Source organism: Melanostigma gelatinosum (genome assembly GCF_949748355.1).
Source record: "Melanostigma gelatinosum genome assembly, chromosome: 11".
In the NCBI taxonomy this organism is placed as follows: domain Eukaryota; kingdom Metazoa; phylum Chordata; class Actinopteri; order Perciformes; family Zoarcidae; genus Melanostigma; species Melanostigma gelatinosum.
Window position 1 is genome coordinate 4555477 of NC_136644.1, and position 23454 is coordinate 4578930.

Genomic DNA, 23454 nt, shown 5'->3' on the forward strand with positions numbered 1-23454 from the left:
AGTGGGTGAAATAGAATGTGACATTCATGTAAATATTTGTTCACCACGCTCGTGTCAGGCCTTGGAACAGTCTTTACGTACATCCCTGGCCATGCATATTTGCATATGTGAATGCTAATACATACTCCAGCCAAGAAACATTCTTTAATTAGGCAGTTTCAGTCCTTTGGCTATGTGGAGAGAGACCGTATTTTGTCTCATTTAAATCACTCTATAGTTTTCCTTTGGTCAGAATTCTGGCAATATGCTAAATATAGCATTGAGGCTTTTACGTGAAATATGAGGTTATATAACTTAAACTTTAGTGTCCTTGCGTTATAAGATGCAGGTTTTATGACTGTTTTTAAGGTTTTTCTGGCTCTTTTAATGCTTGGCTGGATCTGGCCATTGGCTAAATCACTTTTCACTTTTTATGAATTGGAGCAGAGCCTTGGATCTCCAGGCAGGGCCCATTCAACAAATACTCCTAACTTCAAATAACTATGCAAATGACCAGTGTAAATATGATAAATGCCATGAGATGTGTAAATTGGCCTATTAACGCCTAAAGGCTAAGCGTCCTGCATCACATCTCCTGTATTGAAGTCCTGCTTCTGAGATCCATGAAGGAAAGTCTATCATTTTTACCAGCGTCAGCAGCAGAATCAAGGGACCTGCTAAAGCAAATTAATTGTGTAAAATAACGAGCGTTATTAATGCCGTTACACTTGAGGGTTGTCCCGACAATGAAATAAAGACGACCGATGACTGCAATGGGAGGGGCTGTGCTCAAAGTCGTTTTGCAGTTTGAGACGCTCATGTTGATGTTGTAGTGTTCTGCAATGACATCAATCGTCAATTTAAATGAATGGTGATATCGTTAGGCTATATGAATACATTTAGAATTCAATTACCCTCAAATTCCAATTGCAGAGTCAAACGGGATAATGTCAAGTGCAATTTATGAAAGGTTTTCAATCTGAAAATTGGGTCAAAGTATTGAAATATCCAATTAATTCGTGAAAAAAATTAGGTTTGGCTAAAAACAGACTGATCGCACATCACTCCTATGACAGGTCTGGACTTACATATTGTGTTCTTACCTCGGAGAACATTGGTGAACGTGCCTTGGTGTTTTTGCCCACATATTCAAACTAGCTCACAAACACGATTACAGCTTTAGATATAACATCTTAATTAGGAACGTCCCTCTGGCTGACAAGCACAGGAACAAACCAAACCGTTATCTGACAGCAACATCCTCTGAATCAGACACTGAAAGACTTCAGGCAGGATTGCTTACTCAAAGAGAAAGTTTGCTAGCAGTGTTTCTTTCATTTCTGTCAACGAAACTCAATGAGCAAATTCTCCCTGAGACTATATTGGCATTAAGCCTCTCTTTTGGCCATGCTCCAATGATCATCAACCCGTGCATACGTACACAAACACACTTGCCAAATTGACTCTCCCACTTAGTGATGTGGCCACAAGGACGGTTTCTTATTCATGTATGCAAACTATCGAATGTGTATGTGCATATCTGTGTGTTTATTACTAATCATGCAGTCGAAAGCGATGAACCAGAGCAAGCAGAAACACGACAACATCAAATATTTTAGGAATGGACAGAAAACAAGAGACAAGGCTGTGTCCTTCTTGTGTGTCATTTTACAACTTCTGTCCTTTTTGTTTTGTATTTAAAGCTAAACTGTACAGACCAACGAAAGATAACTTTCTGTGTCGGGTGAATACATTTTGGCTTTGACTGGATTTCACTCACTAAACTTCCTGATTAGTTATTCAAACATGACGAGCCTTATCGGTGGATTACGATGAGCATTCTGTTGAGTGAGTCAGGCCGATATGCTTGTCAGTTCCTCTCCTGTCGAGAATGTCAAATTCAATGAATATTCAAAAGCCCACTGGGCTCTTCTGTGTGTTCTGCTAGGGAAGATGCGCCTACGGGGAAATTGTGCAAACCACATTAAGCAACGCATGGCACATGTGTAGACATCTTAATTGAAACGGATAAAATGTTTATATCCATCCTCTTTTTATAAAACATAACGTTTATTTCCCTTTCAGCCAATGATTGTGTGCATTTAGTTCCACATTAGCTTGTGAGACCTTGTAGAAGTACAACCAATTGAAAAAGTACGGCATCCAGAAGCAGACATTTAAAGTGGACTGTACAAAATGCTTATTTCTTTTATTATGTTCACTCTTCTGAAACTTTTCCCTTTTGCTAGATGCATGAATGAATCTTTGTTTTATTGTTTTGGTGTTTTAGCTGTCCCCTGAATGTAAATAAAATATGAAGTTGGACAGAGAAGTATATTGTTATCTCTTGCAACCTCACATTTTCTAGACCCCTGAAAGAGGATTGTGATTATTCATTTGCTGCTAACTTAAAAACACAATACTTTTACAGTCTCGTCGCTGCTCTTTGACCACCAAAATCCAACCAGTTCATCCTTGAGCCCAAGTGGATGTTTTTTTCAGATTTGGAAGGTTTCCCTGCAGGAGTTCCTGAGATTTTTTGCGTTTACGAAACTCGACTGGGATGATGTACGAGCGGACGGAAGGTTAACCCAAAAAGACATCATGCCTCGAACCCTAAAATGAATAAAAACCTGCAAGTATCATGAATGTGTTTTTTTTGTGATGCGAACTTTCGGGTTGGCCTGCAAAAATATGTCATCCCTGCACTACTCTGTATATGGTATGCATATTAACCACCGAGCTACCATGGACCACCCCCACAAATGTTATTGACAAAACAATAAAAACAATAAGCAGTGCAAACTTAAAACAACAAAATGCAAAAAAAACACAACACTACAATATTACGTGGACAGTGAAAAGTGTAAGTATTGGTGTATTGAATCGATTCTATTACTCTAACCCCTTTGTGTTTCTGGTCTGCATTGACAAAAATATAATGCATTCCAATACAACGCCACCACTAACTACAGCTTTAAAAGATATGAATCAGGCCATGTGTGTCGCATCGCATACATCGCAGACAAAGAAGAGCGTGGCCCTCATGCCTGAGAAACACCACAAACCCACAGTCAAGGGTCAACTTCTGAGCCAACTTGCTGTAAAACGAGTTGACTGGAGTTGTAAGTGAGCCATTGTAACTTTGACAGATAAGTGCTGCACGGCACTGTTCAAGCAGCAAGGGAATAATGGAGGCAGTGAAGAGGGCAAAAGAAAAAGCAATTATTTTGTCCCTTTGAAAGTAAACAGCATGCAACATGGCCATGATGCAACAGCAGGAAACAAGAGGGTCACTGCATCACTGTGTTTCTACCCATCAAGCCCACAGCACACCTTTAATCTCCTCAAGGTGTCTCTCTAAAGAAACAGACAAAGATAAATGAGGGGACAATATGTGAAATGGAGTGGCTCATACTGAGAATGGAAGAAACTGCAATGCAATGAACTTTTTATTTCAACTTTTGAATTTGCCACAGGTGGGAAGGTGAGATTCATGCACCGAGGGACACAAATTATTTATTTAGAGTTGATTACAGTCATTAATATGGAATGGGAGGGTTGAAGTATAAGGAGACAGAGGGAGAGATAAATGAGTGGTGCTTGTCATCTACATTAATCAACCTGATCTCTGGAGTCAAGGGCTGTGGGATGGAGGGAAGATGAAATGGTAGGAGGCGCAGATGAAAAGACAGGTAAAGGTTGTGGCATGCAGCTCCACGCATTCATACGCAGTTTAAAGGCCCAAACACAACGGAAAGCCCCTGTCAGCGTTAACACAATTAGTGATAGATTACTAGATTAGGGCCTACTTACAATGAAAACACAACAAAACGTATTCGTTACACGACATTTCATTTATTTTAATTACCTTTCCCTGCCCTTTATACATTAACTAATCCATTACATGTTTTCTTTAAAGGATATCCTAATGAAAGGGTGATGGGAATCCATAAGTCTTGTACTTGGGCATCCTGCACATATTTAAACAACAGACCATTTTGGTTATGATCAGATTTCTGTAGTATTGTATGTCTGTGTTCGCTCATGTGAACATAATATCCTGGCAAACAGTAAAAAAGAAAAGTATCATCCTGTTATACAACTGTGTGCATGTCACACATGCAAAGCTAAGGCCAAACTTTGGCAGCACATTAGAGACCACCAGCTAGCATATCTCACTTCGACACAGGTGACCTCCATGCTGCTGGACTCCCTTGTTACATGTAACTCAGGTTTTTTTGCAGTGCCCTGACATTGTGTCTTGGGGTCAAGTACATGAATAATATACTCAAGTGGCCTAAAGCAGGAATGCATTGCTGGCGCATTTAAAAAAGCAAAAATGTTGACTTCTGTGAACACACTGTAGCCTTCGCCCATGAGGTCTCCATGAGGTCTCCATGAGGTCTCCATGGGATCAGAAAAACAATTCAGAGCCAGACAAAATGTGCCTCTCAAACCTTCAGGCAAGCCCCATTCCCCCACCCGATCATCTTATACCACATGACTAAGGAACAAGAAAAAACAAAAGGTTTCAGCACACATGCATAGTAGAGAATCCGGAGTTTGTTCCCTTGTTGGAAGTTGAAGAACTTGTGGCCGAGGGTGTATCTGATCTTTCAGGCTTTGTAGTGACTTACATGCCTCTGTGAACACAATTACATTAATATCCTGACGTTATGGCAAATGCAAGCAGCGGGAGATAAAACATCTTGGATTTACATATGAGTTAGTGAGCCTTGACAGACATTTTTATTAATTGACCTTTTACATTTGCAATAAAAGCCTCGCGTCAACGTACGGTACCTGCTCGTAGGCAGCGCGGTACTCACATGACATGGCTTTTGCAGAGTACAGATGACGTCTGACTTAACTCACTACATGCATGTTCTTTGCACTCTTTTATTACCCTGCAACTTACAAAGATTGATTTTACATATTCCAGTATTTGCAGTTATTGAAAGCGCCCCCTGGATATCAGCCGAGTGCATACAATGTAAAAGCAACACGGCAGTAGCGCCTACGGGGATGTGGTGGTGTTCAGAATTGAATGCGCGTCTGGAAGGGAGCTTGGGCATTCTATCCTTTTATCTGAAATGCACACAGTTATAAATGTTTGCTTTCCTAACATGCCTGAAGGAATACTGAGTCATTACTGTGACTTTGGGGCAGATCCTTCAACCACGGCGCACTCTGAATTATTCATGCTTTGTTTTTTTCACACAGACAATGCGAAAGAAGGAAATGCTAATCGACATTATTAGAAGGAATTGTGTCAGCTTTGCACTATTATTGGTTGGAAATTGTAAACTGCTGTTCGTAAATACTGACATATAAGCTTTTTTATTTGCTTCTGGGGTAATTTGGTTGCTTTGGTTGCAAATTTAAGAGTTACATAGGCAGAACACAACAACCTTTCTTACTTCCTGAAGATGTAATTTCGTGCAGATGTGAGGCTCGACAGTAAGAAAGACTGACAGTACATTGTTGCTTTATGGCAAACCATTAAAGGGATGCTTTCTGCTATCCCTGCAATAAACACTCCATGCTCATGAAGACACATAAAGTCTTCCTCGTTGCCTGAAGGAGACGGTGTAATATTTGACTTGCGTCAACGAGCATGCATTTTGCTTTCATGTCCTTTTTATTAAACACAGAAAAAACAGATGGTCATTACACGGTCGTATAACTCCTTCCAATGCATAAACAGTAAACATAATCTTGCAGCTTTTACAAGGTGCATTCAAGACATATTTAAATCAAAAGATAAAACATTTCCTAGTGCTTACAGATACAGACGATGGACATAATAAAGAGATGCCTTACAATATAATGCTATAATGCAATGCAATAAAACAACACTATCACACCCATATTTAACAATGCCTCTAGGACAAAGTCTAAATGGAAACCAGGCACTATGAACTGCTATATTCAGTTGCACTATAATTTCACATTTGTCTGTTATTTTGTCCACGACTCGACTGGGTTTGTTCGATGAATGGAGAGTGTGTGAGATATCTTGAGTGCACTGGTGCACTGGTGCAGACAGATGACTTCATATGGTCCATTAAATCCATTCCTCATGGTAAACATACCTGCACATGTGAACAAGCGTGTCTGCCATAATGCAGCCAAAGCACCGACAATTAGCCGTTGTACAATCATGAGGATAACTGACAACAATAGCAGTAAATCCATGCCTTTATTGAGTCCTTGGTGACCCCTTAAGTGTATCCCAGTTTGTTCATGGTCAGCTCTATGTATTTTTAATTGGCTCATTAAAACCATTGATTTGATCACAGAGAGGCCGAATAAAATGAGGAAGACGTGCTGTCTGAACTCCGCTGATTGGATGAGGGAGGGAGATACAATTAGACGACTTAGTATCTCTGCGTTTCTCCGCCGGCTAAATCAAGCCAGAAAGATCTCACTCGAGCTGAAAATGTGATCACTGCGAAATATGATTGTTACGTACATCATTTGTTTCTCAGTAGGGGATTTGCAAAGCTGTAGATTCATAATTAGACTGTGTGTAATGGAACAATTGAATTTCATGGAAGTACTCACGCCGCACACGAATCAGAAAACAATTTTCGCCGACATTCAACTGTTTAACTGCTAGAGCCACGCCATGTTTCTGATGAGTGAAAACAGAATAGGATTACAATCTGTATACTCTTACATTTCCACAGCTATGAATCCACAAATCCACCCACAAAGACTCTCACTACAACAACACATGAGCAGGAATGTGCATCATTTAGCAAATTACGATACCAGTGCGAATAGCAGTACCCTAAAGTGACACCGATATCAACCGAGTACTGTCACCACCACTCCTCCCCATCCAACGGATCTTTACATAAATAGCCACATTCCGGGTTTTTCCTGAAAAAATACTTCTGCATTGTATGCACTCAATTTATATCAGACGACACAGGCACGTGTAGTATGACGTTTTGGTTTTTTTTTTTCATCTGGGTACAAGGATTAAATGTGGGCATCTTTGACTGGAGAAGTTTCGATACTATTGGTACTGGGTTATTTGTTTGCATACTGAGTACTGATTCCTAGCCGAACACATGACAGACCTTGTCTTGCTTCACCTCACTTTTACCACAAATTGTTAACCATCTATTACTCTGTACGGCCTTTGCCTTTCAGTCCCCTAATGCCGCTGCTTTGATAATACATCTTTTGAGCTACAGCCGCCGAAATGAGGTGACTGATTCCACCCAGATGAAAAGGAACATAATTAGTGTAAGAAGGTACAGACAATGAAGTGATAAATGCAAAGCCTGAGTATAGGAGAAGGTAACAAGGTCAGCGGGGAATTCATTGGTTTAATAAGAGAGGTCTGTGCATGATTAAAAAAGGGAGAGTGAAAGGTAAAAAAAAAAGACAAGAGAATAAAGAAAGAGGATAAGAAAGGGAGCGAAGGCAAAATATCAGGCAAAGGGCAAGAGAGAGATTGAGGGAAAGTGTGCGAGTGTGTTGAATGAAAGATGAAAAAGTGAGCGAGGGAAAGGTTGAGTGTTGAAAGTCACCTTTAAAGTTGGAGGTGTTCCTTTAAAAAACACACGTAGATGCACCCACAAGCACTTGTCCTCGCTCTTCCCAAAATACGTTTGGCTTCTGCGGCTACACTTAAAAAAAAAAATGTAATAAAAACTGTCCCCATTAAAATAACACAAGGGTAATGAGTGCCACCAGTACCTCTCTCCTGCTAGGGGAGAAAGAGCATTCATTATCAGCGCCGTGCACTTAGAAAAATGAAAAGTCAATAAGACAGCTAGAACACAAACCCTCGCTCACAGCGGCTGTAATGACTGCCAGCTTTGCCGGGAGACAGACGCACACACAGGCGAAGCAGCTGCGAATGGGAAACAAACAGTGACGAGTAAATGAGCTGACCAGTTTAAGTATTTATCAATATTTTGCTGTGGTGTTCCGAGTACATGAGTAAAGTTCTTCCAAAATACAAACTATCTTCACCTGTATGAAAATGTTTTTCTTTGCTTTCTTTACCGTAAGTAAAAGCAGACATCTACTGCTTTACCAACAAACATTGAAGTGGATTCCTAATACAGTGCTGCATGACACATACACAATAAAATAATGCCACCACAGTTCTATTCTCTAGTGATTTACAACATCAGCTGTTAGTCCAACACATAGCTACAGTAGATATTGCAAAATGCAGCAGTTAGTGCTTTGTTGACTTTTATTTTATCAGTATTTTTCTTTTTCTAAAAGTTTGCTCAGCCTATCATAAGTGTGAGGAAATTCCCTTTTCCTGTGAGGATGATAATCCCACAGCATGCTGCGTTTTCCTGCCCCTGCACCGCCTCTGTTGTCGAGACATCATCGCCGATGGGCGTGTGGAAGGGAACGCCTTCAACACCCCAAGTTCACTCATCATCTTTATGGTCAGCCATTCAGAAGACAAAGATGACAGGTTCTCACTCACATTAACGAGCTGACAGCCACGAAGAGCATTGCGAGGAAGAGAAGGGATGGGGGATGAAAGAGAGAGAGAGAGAGAGAGAGAGCAATAAAACTGAGATGGGAGGCCCAAGGCCAACACATGTAGGCTACTCAGACCCTCTCTGTTGACAGATGGGCCCTCAGGGGGACACAAGATAAATAGAGGACTGCATGTGTGTGTTCCTCTATCCATTTTAGAACATTCAGCTGAGTCTGGAAAGGTGTGAAACACTCCCTAATCACAAACGAGAGCTGCATTTCTGGTTATGAAGGAACCAAAAACTCCATCAGCAGGGTCTTATATTATTTATTTTCCTTTTCGTCTGTCACACTGACAGGTCACAATACTTTTTTTTTTGTTGTCTGCCACTTCTGAAATCAACCCTAATCCTTTCGAATTGCTTTTTTGAAAATAATATTTCCAAATATTAGGAGAACCTTAATGCCATGGTGGCAGGCGACCTGCAATTTCCGTTCCCTGTCCATCAGTTACCGTTTGAAGCCCTCAAGCACCGAACAAAAAAGAGCAATTAGGACCGATGTTCCCTCCAAGCTGATATGTTGGTGACCTATGTTTAACAATTTATACTCGGCAACAAATCATTTTGACCTCGTGAAAAACTTTAAAATTGTATTTACCACACTGGGCTCTCACTCTCCTCCCTCCATGTATGTGCAGCTGAAATGACCTATTTTCACAATCCAATAGGTAACAAGGTGTCAGTACACCTGTGTACACCTGTGTATTCTATGTGTATTCTATGTAAATGTATAGTCCAAACGCTTCACCTTTCCATGCCGCTGACCGTGATCCTGTACCTCTTGTACAAGCTACAGTACGAGATGTTGCTCTACGGCGTTCCAGTGGGAAATACTAATGAGGGGTTCGTTGAGGTGGAACTTGTGGTGAGTGTCTTGCGAGGAGAAATAACTGTCTTACTTTCAGGATCCCCGTGAGAGGGGAGGAGAGTGTGTGTGTGTGTGTGTGTGTGTGTGTGTGTGTGTGTGTGTGTGTGTGTTTGTGTGCGTGTTAAATGTGCTGCTGCTTCAGCACAGAGGCAACCGGAGACCGAGGGATTTCCGGAGCCCGATAGAAGAAGCTCTTCAGGAAGATTCATTCTGTCCCATTCCATCCCATCAGACAGCCGCTGGGGTCTTTAGTGTGTGTGTGTGTGTGTGTGTGTGTATCACAAAGTGGTTATTGATGGAACTCCCACTTGCTTGGCAGGTCTCCTCGTGTCTGGGGAATCTCCACCCAAAGTTGTGGCTGATGTGTGAGCATGTGAGTGTGTGACAGATGGTAAGGATTTGTGTGTGTTTTGTGTTTACTGTATGTGCGCATGAGTGTGACTCAAAGGGAATATCAGTAAGAAAAATCAATATTTATGTATTTATAACTTCAGCATGTGTCCAGTCACTATAGAGCGTGACTGCACACGAGAGATCACAGACACACAACCCTCTTCATGTCGTCTTTTAGCAGCCTGATGTATACTGCTGCAGCTCTGCGCCTCTGCATTCTGTGCTGGCTGGTACGGACACATCTCGTGCATGCCAGGCGTACATAGGACTGCGGTGGATTGCATGTAGCATGTAGCATGTAATTGCTGCTGATTTTAAATCGTTTGTCAGTCAGTTCACAGTTGACTCAATAGTTCCATGTAAGTTAGTCCCAACACAATTCAACGGCTGGAAAAAATAAAGTACGCTAACAGGATGGGAGGTACGTGTCAGGAAAACCCATCTCCCTGATGTCAAAACAAACTTCTGTGGCGTCCACGGTTTCATGAGGAGCACGCCGTCACTGCGAGCTCTATAAAACATCTCTCTCTCTCTCTCTGCGGGAGCTTTTCCACAATATATTCTTCTGACGGCCAGATAGGCTCGCAGACACACACTCACTCAGACAACACATGAGCATTAAAGTGCTTCTCTTGGCGAGGAAAGCGGCTTCGGGGAGTTTTAACAGTGAGCTGTCAGGGATTTCAAACCTTAGAAGAGTCAGAAAGGGAAAGGCTGTGTGTGCGTATGAGGACACTAGAAGTGCCTGGCCAGCCTACAGGTGATGAATATCTTCATGTTGCGTTCGCATCAAAGGAGAAAGACAGTGGAGAGGAGCCTTCTACCTGAAAATACCATTCACCTCACCTGTCGGGTTGTAAATGGTCCTTGGCGGTGATCTTCTATATCTGACACATCCTAAATTCCCAACGAATTGATAGCTTCATTTCTAACAAAACCAGATAAACGAATTATTTTGCTCGTTTTTTGATGGCAACGTAAAAAGATCAAGCATGTTTTCAAAACACGGTCCAAGGTCAGGTGATGTGATGGATTTGTCATAGTTGATTTGAAGTCTTTTAGTTCTGTAACCACTCAATGAGTCAGGTAAGAAGCATATAAATAATTCCAAATAGGCAAATGTTTTCAGTAACAAAGAAGGGAAAGGCTGAAATACACTGAGAGGTTATTTGATGCATGTCGTGTTTAATTTCCAAATGCAACCACATATTCCAGTAGCCAGTCGCACACTGGCAAGGTTTTACGGCTCTACGAATCACACGTGAAAGTGTTTCTGACGCCATCAATAAGCAGCCAGATCTTTACAGCAGTTTCCTCCAAACCAGAGGAGAAGGGTAACTAACCACTTGGTTTATTTTTAGAGGATAAATATGGCACAAAGGAGGGGGGAAGTCATTGAAAAGACAACAGTGCCACAAAACATTATGAAGGTCTGCATAAAACCTCATGTCATGGGCTAACTAAAGCACTGGGCAGTTATGTGATTATAAAAGCAAATAAACAGCAGGAATTCCCCAAGAAGTAGATATTGCATTGCAACTTACATCGCCAAGTGAAAGTGTGTGTAGTACGAAAAAGCGAATGAGAAGTCCCATATACTGTTAACAACCTACATGCACTACATCAACACACATGTTCGATTATTATCCTGCACATTGCACATCTTTGCTCTGTACTTTTGCACAAAACCTGATAAATATGTTTGCTCATTCTGCCAAATAAACTCACTCTAATAAACAGTTATATTGTACATTTATGTTCATGTCCTTGACTTTTCCCGTAGTTAAACTGTTTTGATTTTGCTGGTGACATGTTTATTGTCTGCACCAAACATCAGAGCAAATTCCTTAAAAGTGAAGAACCTATTTTACAAAAAAGAAAAATGTCTGATTCTAATAACAGCACTTTCCTCCCATGTGGCATTAATGACATGGCAGCATGGCTGCTAAGAGGTCCATCCTGTGGCAAATGAAAGCCTAAAAAATGTTCAGAGGCTACTGAACTTGTAATAAAAAGGGTTCAAAATAGACAATCCGAAATCCCAACAAGACAGGCACAACACAGGTATTATCAGTAAATATGTTTTACTGTTATGCTATTAGTCTGCAGTTTTAGGTTTTATTTCAACGAAAACTGAAACTTCAAAAGTTCGCCAGAGGAATTCATGAAGCCATACGGTGCACACATTTATTTATCTGATGAGTGAAACATCTTTTCATTCGTGTGCTGAAACATTTCTCGTTATTGAGGCCGATAATAATACGTCATGATGCAAATGTTATACGTCTTCTGAGTGACGTCTTCTGTGAAACACTGGCCCCTCACTGATCCAATGAGAGCTCGGAAAAATTATGGAGTTTAGAAAATTGCACGGCTGTCAGCCTCAGTGAGATACACTAATGGGAAAATATAGCATTTCGTTAGGTAAAGAGATGGAGGTAAAATGCATTTAGGAATTCAAGCACAAACAAAGCAATATAACTGACTGTCTGGGAGAAATGATGTGGTTTGGACGTTGTTTTTAAAGAAAATGTTTACTGCCGATGTAGTGTGTATGGACATGTCTTTGTATGTTGTGTGTGTGTCTGTCTTACCCACGGTTAGCTGACCGGTCAGTTGTCCCTGATCATTCCTAGCGTTGACGGTCACATTTCTGTCTGACTGGAGGATCAATGGACTGTCCTAAAGAGAGAGGACGAGGGACAAAGATGATTAACAGCAAGTACATTTCTTACACTCTCACAAACAAATGATTCACTTTCAGTCTCCATACCCACACACATGTTCTCTCTGCATTCTTTACCCCCCCCCCCCCCTACAGAGCCTTCCTCACCAATATGGCAGTAACCTGTAAATCCAATGCTGCCCTGGCCTGTATCAACCTTCACAGTTCACACTTGACTCCCTCTCTTCCGACAGCCTGACATACTCTGCATCTAATTTGCATAACCTATTTAAGACAGCATCCTGCCTGTGAGTGTGTTTGCATGTTTCCAGATGTGTGTGTGTGTGTGTGTGTGTGTGTGTGTGTGTGTGTGCGTGCGCACAATGACAATCATCCTCAACATAAATGAGCTAAATGCAAGTGTGACCCTGTCCTTGACCTCTGCCGCACGCTGCCCACATCGGTTTACGTTCAGTGGACGCGTGTTGCAATGCATGCTAACCTCATGTCTGCCATTTTCACTGTCTCTCACTGTCTCTCACTGTCTCTCACTGTCTCTCACTGTCTCGCTCTCTCTCAATGTCCTCCCAATGAGCAAAATCGTCCTACTCACAGTCTTCACCAACTTTCCTTCCTGTTCTCCGTCGCTCTTTCATTCTATCGCTACACCTACATCTTTTTCTTTTTGATTCTCTTCCCCTTCTCTCACTCTCTCTATTAAAATTGATTATTTGTTTTGGCGGCGTGAAATGAATGCCTCACAGGTGACCCAATTTCTCTCTTGATTTCCCAAAATTAATATCTTGCTGCATTCCGTTCTGAATTCCAAATGAGAATTGCGTTAAAATTGGAAAGTCGTTGATCCGTTGAAATGAAAAAATCCTCTCTCTCGCTCTCTCGCTCTCTCGCTCTCTCTCTCTCTCTCTCTCTCTCTCTCTCTCATATTCAGGTCGAGACCAAATTCGTTGCATGTCACACCTGTTTGTGCTCTATTTTTGATGGTCCAGGGACTCACACACAGAAAACATACACCAAAAGCATACACAGGACTTATGCTCATTCCAGATGTGAACATCATAATGCGTCTATACATTGCAGCGTATGTGCACGTACACACACCACAGAGTAAGGTAATAAATTGGCCAGACAACAAATGTGCGCTCCACACGGTTTATTGTGCAGCGCATCTCTCGTCCGCTCCCCAGCGCATGTATGCTGGATGAGTCTTTGTAAACGGAGCGTGTGATAGGCTTCACGTTATTATCTTTCCACTCTGTTAAAAGCGATGGCCGCTTTGTAAAGCATGGCAGATGTAATGTGCTTCGAGTCATTCCAGCTCAACGGGCAGCGTGCATGAACGGGCCTGTCAGGACTCGGTCATTTAGAAACGCAACCATCGCTAGGAAATCTTATTGGATTAAGCACTCATATGCAAATACGTGGGGGGGAAAAAAAGGGCTGTAGATAATAGCTGCATATTAAACAGCTCAGTTTACAAAGCATAACAAACAGTTGGACTGGTGGTGTTTAAGTGAAACATGGCACAATAATGGCGGTTCTACCTGTACACTACCAAAAATGCCGACAGTTCAAACCGTTGAAGGGTGGACAGTGTGTGCTTGTTTACTCTCATGCTGGCACACTGTGCCGCGATGAAATCCACTCAGAGAATATTGTTGATAACTCTGGACTGAAATCCATCGTTCTCAAGTGTGCAGTCTTCACCATGAAGTGACACATACTCCGTTTGTGCACGGTGCCTTGATTGATTTAGAGTCTAAATCAATCAAGAGGCACCGTGCACAAACGTGCTACAGTGCGGCACTAGTTCAGGACTTGTTCACACAATTTAAAGAGTGGGCCGTAGACACATCAGGCTCATCACATAATCCATCTGTACATCGGCAATATAGCGATACACATGTGTGAAAACTGACTTGGAAGGCGCTGCTGCATATGAATACCTATTCAGCTCGTTTTCAGTAACATTAAAATATTCCTTTCTCGTCATCACGGCTCTGATCTTCTGTGAGGTTTGCATAATGTTTGACGGTGGTTTGATGTGTTCTCATTTTAATATTAGTTTGAAGTTCATCCTTTTGGAGTTACACTGAAAAAGGTTTTTTTTCCCCCACTGCAGAATGGTACTGTGATTGTTTCATAACTCCGAGGCATGAGTCAATCAGACGATGCATACATTTCAACATTGTTTGATGTCAAAAATCCAATTGGTGACGGAATAACACTCAAGTGCGTGTGTGTGTGTGTGCGTGTGGCGAAGGTTTGTGTCTGTTTTTTTTGCTATTTGCATTAAATTGACAAATACTGTCTCATACCAGTCGCAGTCTAACACATACACATACACACATACACACACACACACACACACACACACACACCTACACACACACACACTCTTTCACTGAGTGCCAACAAATCTTGCTGCGGCCAATTAGTGGCAGCCCTTACAATGATTTCAGATAAGTCCACCTCAGATAAGCCTCAACACATGAAAGCACCCTTCAGCATTTTCACAAAATACAACACATCCCACATTTCGTCATGAGGTAGCAATGTCTTTTGCATTATAGAAATATATTTCTAATTCAGTCTGCAGACGGAAATATCCTCGGGCAGCCACAGGGAGACGGTTAATGCAAGCCCATTCAGAAAATGTAAAGACAACGAAGAAAACAATCAAGGAACAACAATAAGCAACAGTTAAAAATGATTGCAAACTATATTCAAATCACACACTATAAGTGATACTAATTGTTTTCATTATATTAGAAGTCCAAATTGGCTTTTGCAGAATCAAGTAGTAGAATGATTTCAGGCAGGGGTGTGCTCTAAAGGAACTAGTCAGCAACACGGGAAGACAAAAGTGTTTACAGATGTTCGGAAAAGCAGAGCTTGAGAGAGAAGTTTAAACCACCCTGGCTCATTTCTCACCTTTGCACAGCTGTCCAATCACCATATAGAGAGATTTAAGTGAAAAATGCAAATCCTTGGATATGTGGGATGCATTCGGTGAGAGCGATGGTACTGGATGGATAATTGGAAAGAAAGTCAAAACACGGATTGGTTGACATGTAGCATTTCCTCACATGCGCCATCCATCATTTGTGACGTTTACTTTGTGCTCAGTTCACTTCTCTGTTTATCTCCCTCTCCCGCACGCTGCACTGTCCCTGCGGCGTTTGTTTTTAGACTCTCGCTCATAAATCTCCCCTCATCGCCATAAAATGTGCAGACAGGCACAAATAAATACACTAAAGGCACAGGCGTCGTGCTCTCTCCTGTGAGCCGACACAATACACACCGCGGCGCCATTAATTCAGTTAACAGTTTAATTTCACTTTGATTATCAATACAGGCAGAGAGCTGCCAGCCTGAGGTAGCCAGTGTAATTAGTCAGGTGATAATAAGCTGTGGACTGGTAGCTCATCATCACAGCCTCCAGTCCCCAGTACAGATGGGTCCTAACAACAGCTTTCAGCTCACCTGTCTCACTACCTCTCTCGCTAACTGACCGCCAGCATAAACAGGTCTTGACTGAAGGTTCATAAGGGACATGACTGGTTATTTGTGTTTAGTCATCAGTCTAATAACAGCTTTCAGCTCTCCCGTCTGTCTCGCTCGTCTCACTGTCTCACTGTCTCAACAGCGATGCACTCGAGCCTCATACAAGATACGTTTAGTTGATTGATCTTTGCCATCAGCCTAATAACTGCTTTTAGCTCCGCTGATTGTATGTCTGTGATTGCCTGCCTCGCTGGCTGTCTGTCTCTCTATCTAAAAGGCACGGGCATGCAGGAGATACTCTTAGCTCGTCGATTTAACAACAGAAAGCTTTCAGCTCTCCATCTCTGGTCTGTCTTATCCTCCTCCTGTCTCCCTGACTGTCCAAAGAGCCAGCACCTCTTCAGCCCATCTGCCTGTCTGTCGGACACTCTGTCTGAAATTTCAAATGTTTTCACATTGTCATGTGATGCATTATTATAGACATAAATCTCTACAAGCTGATTTTTATATACCGTGCACATGTGAAGAGGAACCACCGGCTACCTCAAAAGAAGGAAATCGAATCTTCGTAGCCCAAACTTGTACACGGCAAAGATAGGCATGGTCTTCAATAAAAGGCCGATGTTGTGATTGGATATTTAAACTGGAGGCTTCTTGAGAGAGGATTAAAATCATTTGTGTCTCTCTGTGATAATCGGTGAAGAGTCATACAACTATAAATATTTGTCTGGTACTAGGAAGGAGCTGTGAACAATGGCAAGACAGAGATGATTGAGCGATAGTGATGAGAAATGTACAGAATGAGTCAAAGAGCGTGTGTGTGTGTGTGTGTGGGGGGGATAAGACAGGGAAAGCTGTTCAAATGTATCAGTAAAGGCAAGCACACAGTTGATGGCCTTCGCTAAAACAGAATACCAAGTGCTCGCGGCGTCCCTGCATTTCTATTACGACTTTCATTCCGCTAATTGGCGAGGACTGTTAAATAAGTGATATGTTTGTTGGTGTGCCAATTTGTTGTTTTCAGTCCCCACGGCCATGTAACAACAGAAAATAGAGCAGGGTTTGCTCATAATCTAATTCTCTTAGTACTTAGATTTAATATGTTCAAGGGTCTCAAGAGCCTTATCGTCTATTTAACATGTCATCTGTGTCCTGTACAAGCCCTGTGTCAACAGTTTTGAGATCAATTACATCCATTTAAATCAGCTGGCATGGGACTGAGCCGGTCAAGTCACGTCAGATTTGTATGTGTCTGCATGTGTGTGTGTGTGTGTGTGTGTGTGTGTGAATTTGCAAAATTGAAGGGCTTTCAGTAATTAACAGCAATCATTTTTGACCTCTATGTCAGAAACAATAAACACCATTCATCGTACGGCTTGATTAAATTGCTTAATATCAAGTACATTGATTTCTTCAAAGAATCATTTTAAATGGAGTTACATGGAGCTGGCAATTAATACCATCATCAGCTTTGCATCAAAAATACAATTACTAGTCCTTGATCAAATTGTCTAATATTTCTGCAGAGAAAGTTATCTAAACTTGAGTTCATTTATTTTTTTGATCCACTACTTGTATTTTATTGGCTCATAGCAAGGCAGCTGCTGGAAACCTTGCTTGTTGCCCTATAACTGGTTCGACAGGTGGGTGGCTCTGGCTGGGTTGTTGGAGACTTGACATTCAGATTGCTGACTAAAGAAAGCATGAGCTGAGATGGCTAATATTGGGGCCCATATGCACCTCAGGGGCCCTCCAGGAATGCAGGCTTAGGTGTTGGCTTGCATCCTCTTGAGTCTCTTTTTATATGTAACTTTTAAGTGGTTCTGGTGGAGTATTCATCTATGAACTCTTTTAGGTTCATTGGGATGAGTGATTATATAAATTAACTAGAAAGGCACTTGGAGAGCGCAGACCTCTGCCAAGGCTTTGGCCTTAGAGCCTTAGAGCCCTGACTGTTTTCAAAATCCCGTTCCCTCCCGCAGTGTGTGTGTGTCTGCGCCCGCCCATGCAAGCAAACATTGTGACCATGCATACACACCCTGCCTTGCACAACAGAGTTCCCTACTGAAATATGATTTTTAGAGTTTTTGCTCCCATTGTATTGATATTTGTGTTTTGTAGCAGTTCAGGGTAGAGAGTGGTACTGTGGCATGGGAGTCAAGTATGCCAGGGAGACACACTGACACTGACAACCTCTCAGCTTGACTTAATGTTAACTGATGCGTTAGAGACTCACCGGTAAAGTGGCTGCATGTGTCCATGACGATGTATGGAACGTCATGGCTGCTAATTCTCCCGAACGGGTGCACTTAGTTGCCTGTTTTGCGCACACACTGCAGCTGACTGTAAGTGATGGATTTAATCAGTTTGTGCATTGAGCTCTCATTGCAGCTGGGCGGCTTGTTAGGCACTTCAACCACAGCACTCTTGCACTACCTTGCGGTTAGCGGTTATTAATTGGTTAACGAGGGTCAGCTATCGCTCAGAAAACAAATTGAATATGCATCTATAGTAACCAATCAAAATCAAAATCATAAACAAAGACCTAAACGAAAGGAGGAACGAGTAGCACTGCAGAAAGGTGGATGTATAAATCACTGGTGAACGGCTGCATTTCAGTCAAGAATATTTCGGTCATGATGTTTGGTACTGTGGGTGGAGCAGTCTCAGTGCCTGAATGTATAAAAGGAAGCATGCAATATTATCTTCAGTAAAACTCAGTGTTGCACTGACGTGACAGTATTGTATAAGTAGCTTCACCTGCTTTAACAAGTTTCAGCTGGATGGGGCTTTCTTTTTTTCTTTTTCTTTTAATAAACAAGCCAGCCCCGTAAAACCCAAAAACATTATTGTTTTGTGAAAACATCATGTCAGCAAAGAACTGATTCTGTGTTTTGTATATTTGAGCATCTTGCTTTTGTATGAGGACACAGTTTATTCGAGTTTTTTTGTTTGTTTGTTTTATCTCCAAGCAAGCATTCATCGGCTTGTTTGTGCATTTCTGCCGACACACACCGGTGCTTTTTATATTTACATATACAGCAGCGTAAGCTTCTATTTCACCACAACAAGCACAGGTGTGTGCTATTTGCATGTCTCCAGACACAAACAAAAAACAATTGAAAGCATTAATCCAGCTCTCCAGCTAGATGAGGTATGATTTGCTGTCTTTTCACACATTCCAGGTGATCTCTCCATGACTTCGCTAAGGATTCACTGAGTGGTAGCCTACTGTGTTATTGTAAAATCATGCAGAAACATGCAATTTTACAAATATTACTTCCCTAATCCAACAGCATTTACAAAACTAGAATTACCCCTTTGTAGTTGCGTGCCTCTATCAACAACTCATATAGCAGTTTGCATCTATATCTGTCCAAAACGCCATCGCATCATATTACCCTATGAGACTATTTTGTTACATTGTCATATAAGCATATGAATTGTTGAGTTTAAACATGTGTTGTGAGGTCACAGGGACCTTTGACCCACCAAATTGCAATCAGATCAAAGTGGACATTTTTGCAAAGTTTGAAGAATTTCACTCAAGACGCTCCGTGATACCGCGTTCACGAGAATGGAACTGGAAGGACAGACCCAAAAACACGATGCCTCCGGCCGTGGCTGTCGCCTGCACAGAGGCATCAAAAGGCAGTTGTAAAATGCTGCCTTTGTTCCAATTCCTGAAAAGTTTACTGAGTAGACAAATCTATTAAATGGGTGTTCTAGGAGCGTCTTCCGGGGTTACAGGCTCGTGCCGCCGAGCCCCATTGCTCCTTCTGCCAGACTGCAGACAGATTTGTCCTTTGCTAAACGGGGAAAAAGTGGAAATAGATACAAAAACGTAGAAAGGTTGAGAGACGTGGGTGGCGTAAGTAAGGGGAGGAATAGTGTTACAGAAAGAGAGAGTTGGAGGGAGGGAAAGAGAAGCAGTGGTAAGCAGGGACCTCCCAGAGCGTCAGGGTTGCAGAGTGATACATCTTATAACGAGGACAGGGGGGAAAAAAGGAGGGGCAAGATAGAGATGCAAGGGAGAGGAGGGTAAACCGGCGAACATTTGTTTTAGAGATAGACACACCAAATAAATCTATAAACAGAAGCCGCTACGTCAGCCCTCTACTTTCTGCTTCTCCACGAGAATGTATGGTGCTTAAGGGACCCGTCAACAAAGTCACAGCTCCAGAGAAAGATGCCAGCTGGAAAGAAATACTAGATGAGACTCACGTTAGACGAACCACCTTTCTTATATCGCACCACAAATTGGAGCTTATTTATGTCCAATGTTTATTACTATTCATAATTCAGTTTGCCTTGGAAAATAAACAGATATATTTCCAAGACATATATACCTTTCCGATGTGCACCAGTAAGCCTCTAAATCTGGGATTTGTGCACGGTAGCCAGGGGCTGGCTGCTCTCACCAAACGATTTGACTTGGCTGCCTTGCTTGTTCCAACATCTACATGATTTCTGAATAAATCTAACTGTAAATACATTAATGTGATTCTTTAAATGCATCTGGTTTGTGGTGAAAGGAGCATTTTTGCTGTAGCCTCTAAAACAAGTGCTTAGAGTCGCTATAGGCATTTATTATTCCAGAGATTTGCAAAAACATTATCCTGCAAGTGATGTTTTACAAATAATACCTTCCTACCTGAGGGCTCAGAGATAAAACACATCCGAGGGATTATTAAATAACATCTCAGATCTGGGCTTAGGAAAAAGTTTTCACACAATCTGAGGCTACTGTTAGTCCTGTTTTAATCAAATATTTCTCGTGGAAGTTTTTTTGCGAGGCTCAACACAATCTTTCAGTACAAGAGACGATAAGAAACAGTCGACAAACTAAAATGAGCGCCTCATGGTCCATGTCTGGGCAACATGTCATCACTTCATCATCTTATCCTATTCGTATGTGTGAGCATGCTTTGGTTGAATGCAGGTAAACAGTCCATGTGGAGAGCAAAGAGGCAGAACACACTGGCCAAAATGCAATGTCAGAACCAACTGGCTATTGTCTGAAATTACTTCGCTTTTTATAAGGTTTAAAAGTAGCTTGTGAACTGGCTATTTGTGAAGCAATCCGGTCGTACACGTTGTCTCTCAACTCCACTCTCCCACCTTCAGTTGCTAATCAGACTTTAAACAACGAACAGCGAAGTCTTGGCCGGAAAGGTAAGCCTAGACCCCAGAGATATAGCCCCCAAGGAATCAGGATCCTGCACTGAGGGATACAGTAGAAACCAGCAGAACTAATCCATGTTGTAAAATACAGGCATGTATGCTCAAACACAAGTTACAAACAGGAATTTAATTTAAGCACACACACATGCAGAGCTACCACATCAACATGGAGGAACGGCAATGGCCACAGCATGGCAACATTTGTCTCCAGAGGCACATTTGTTGTGTCCTGTGGCATGGCTGACGAGACGAGAGGAGACAAGACAAGTGGAGAGGACGGAGGAGGAGAGCATGGCGGAGCAGATACAGTTGCAAAGCTCCATTTGCCATGAAATATTCCCCCGTGGTACAAATACTTGAGGTGAAAGAGGAATAAGTTAACTCTGGAGAAGTTTGTGTGTACGTGTGAAAGAGAGAGTTTGTGAGTTTATGAGTGTGTAAGGAGACATACAGGAAGTGTGCAAATGGGACAAACGTTGACCTTGTTCACCTGCATGAGTCTAAATGTATATGTGTGTATTTACTTACACCTGCCCATGCACACACGCCTTGCTGCTAACAGATTATTGATCAGGCTCAGTTTCTGAGACCTGTACTGGCTGACGTACGCACACAGACACACACACTGACTTGCAGTCTCAGAATTACTTTTTGAAGACAAGCTTTGACAACTACTCCTTTAAATTATTTTTTCTTTCTTTCTTTGTTCACTCATCACTCTAACATGACTGGTGCTGTGTCTTTCAAAATTCATTTAAAATCTTTATCTGTGTTTTATTGCTCTGGCATCCCTCTTTCTTCCTGTAGTTTCCTTGCTGTCTCTTCTCCGCCCAATTCCCCCGGGGATTATGCCGGATCCTTTTCCATTTGTACTGAAGTCAGGCGTATACGGGTGCTAGTGTGTGCGCATATCTCTGCCTTTCCTTGAATGGGCTATACAGAATCTTTAACCTCGTCACCTTTACAGAGTCAGGACAATCCATCCCATCAAAGCAAGACAGATCATAGGTCGCACAGATAAATCGCACTTACATTACTGGTCTATTACTCACCGAAAGGCTGCAGGGTCCAGAACTAATCTAGATCACAGTTATCATTGCGAGGGGAAATATAACACAGGGATGCACTGGCTTATCTTTCGCCTCAAGGTTATTGGTTTCAAACCTAATCTACATCACAGACAGTGCAGCTGTAGTTAGGAGAAAGGACACAAAACAAAATGAAGAAGAGGAGGCCATGACATCAGAATTGACAAGGATACAGCTTTCAACAACAGACAGGTTCAGTGTGCAGAGTATATGACATGCTGAGTACCTAAATGCATCAACATGTGTTGTGTTCTTAAGTGAACAGTCGATGAAATAGATCTCTCTTTCGTTCATGTAGCAACACTTACTGGCTCAGCCTCACCAGTGTGTTATCCCATTGTCATTGCTGTTGGTTATTGTATCTCTCTCCCCCCGTACTGCTCGGATGTTTAAGTACAAACTGAACAAACTGAAACTCAAAAGGATTATTGTGAATCACTGGGGGCTTGAATCTGGATGGGTTTTATGTGTTGTTATTTTTTAAGGACTCAATCCTGTTAAATAGTATAAAAAAAAAGCTTAAAATTTGTTTTTCTGCTTTGTTAAACTTTGAACAGGGAATTGGCACGTTTCAAAACTCTTTCAGATGGACTAAATGTTTTGTTTGTTGTACAGGATTCATGTTAATGTATACCATGCCAAAAAACAATCAAGTGTAACAAACAGTTCGCTCTTTTGGTGTGAAATGCTAAATCCCCAGGCTTGCTAAGCTGTGCAACATCTGTGCAAATGTATAACTATTCGCATGGAGACAGTCAAGGGCGGAGAGTAATTGTTTCTTTTTTTTTCAGTCTTTAGCATTCATTAGTGCGGCGACCTTCGTGTTTACATTTGGTTTCCGAAACTGACGCTTTAATCAAAAGGTCCAGCAGTTCTTCAGGATTTCCTGATGTTGGCATGTCTCGGCAGAACTTTTAGCCATTTGATGAAATCCCCAGTCGAGTAGCTGCCTCCATAATTACTGGGAATGGTTTACAAGGAGGGGACAGGAGATAGATGAAGTGGATTCTCTTGATGGGGGAACATTGCATAAAATGGGACATGGGAATGGTTGACAGAGATGAAAGGAAAGCGAGAGAGAGACAAGTGGGAATTGATTCCGAGGGATAAGACATGATGGAGCTAAATGAACCTGTTGGAATGCATTCCGTTTTCACAGTGGTGCAGTGAACATGAGGTCATTATGTGTCATTATGAAAAGGCTAGCTATGAACTGAATTT

General features: G+C 41.8%; 1 protein-coding gene across 1 annotated transcript in view; it reads right to left on the reverse strand.

Moving 5' to 3' along the window:
- Positions 1–23454, reverse strand: part of LOC306784161 (zeta-sarcoglycan-like) — a gene marked incomplete at both ends in the record, with an annotated part of 259793 nt that overhangs the window by 43172 nt on the left and 193167 nt on the right. The window contains one exon of the mRNA XM_079278014.1: positions 12366–12453. Coding sequence (XP_079134140.1) covers positions 12366–12453 — 88 coding nt within the window. The remainder of the gene's footprint in view (positions 1–12365; positions 12454–23454) is intronic.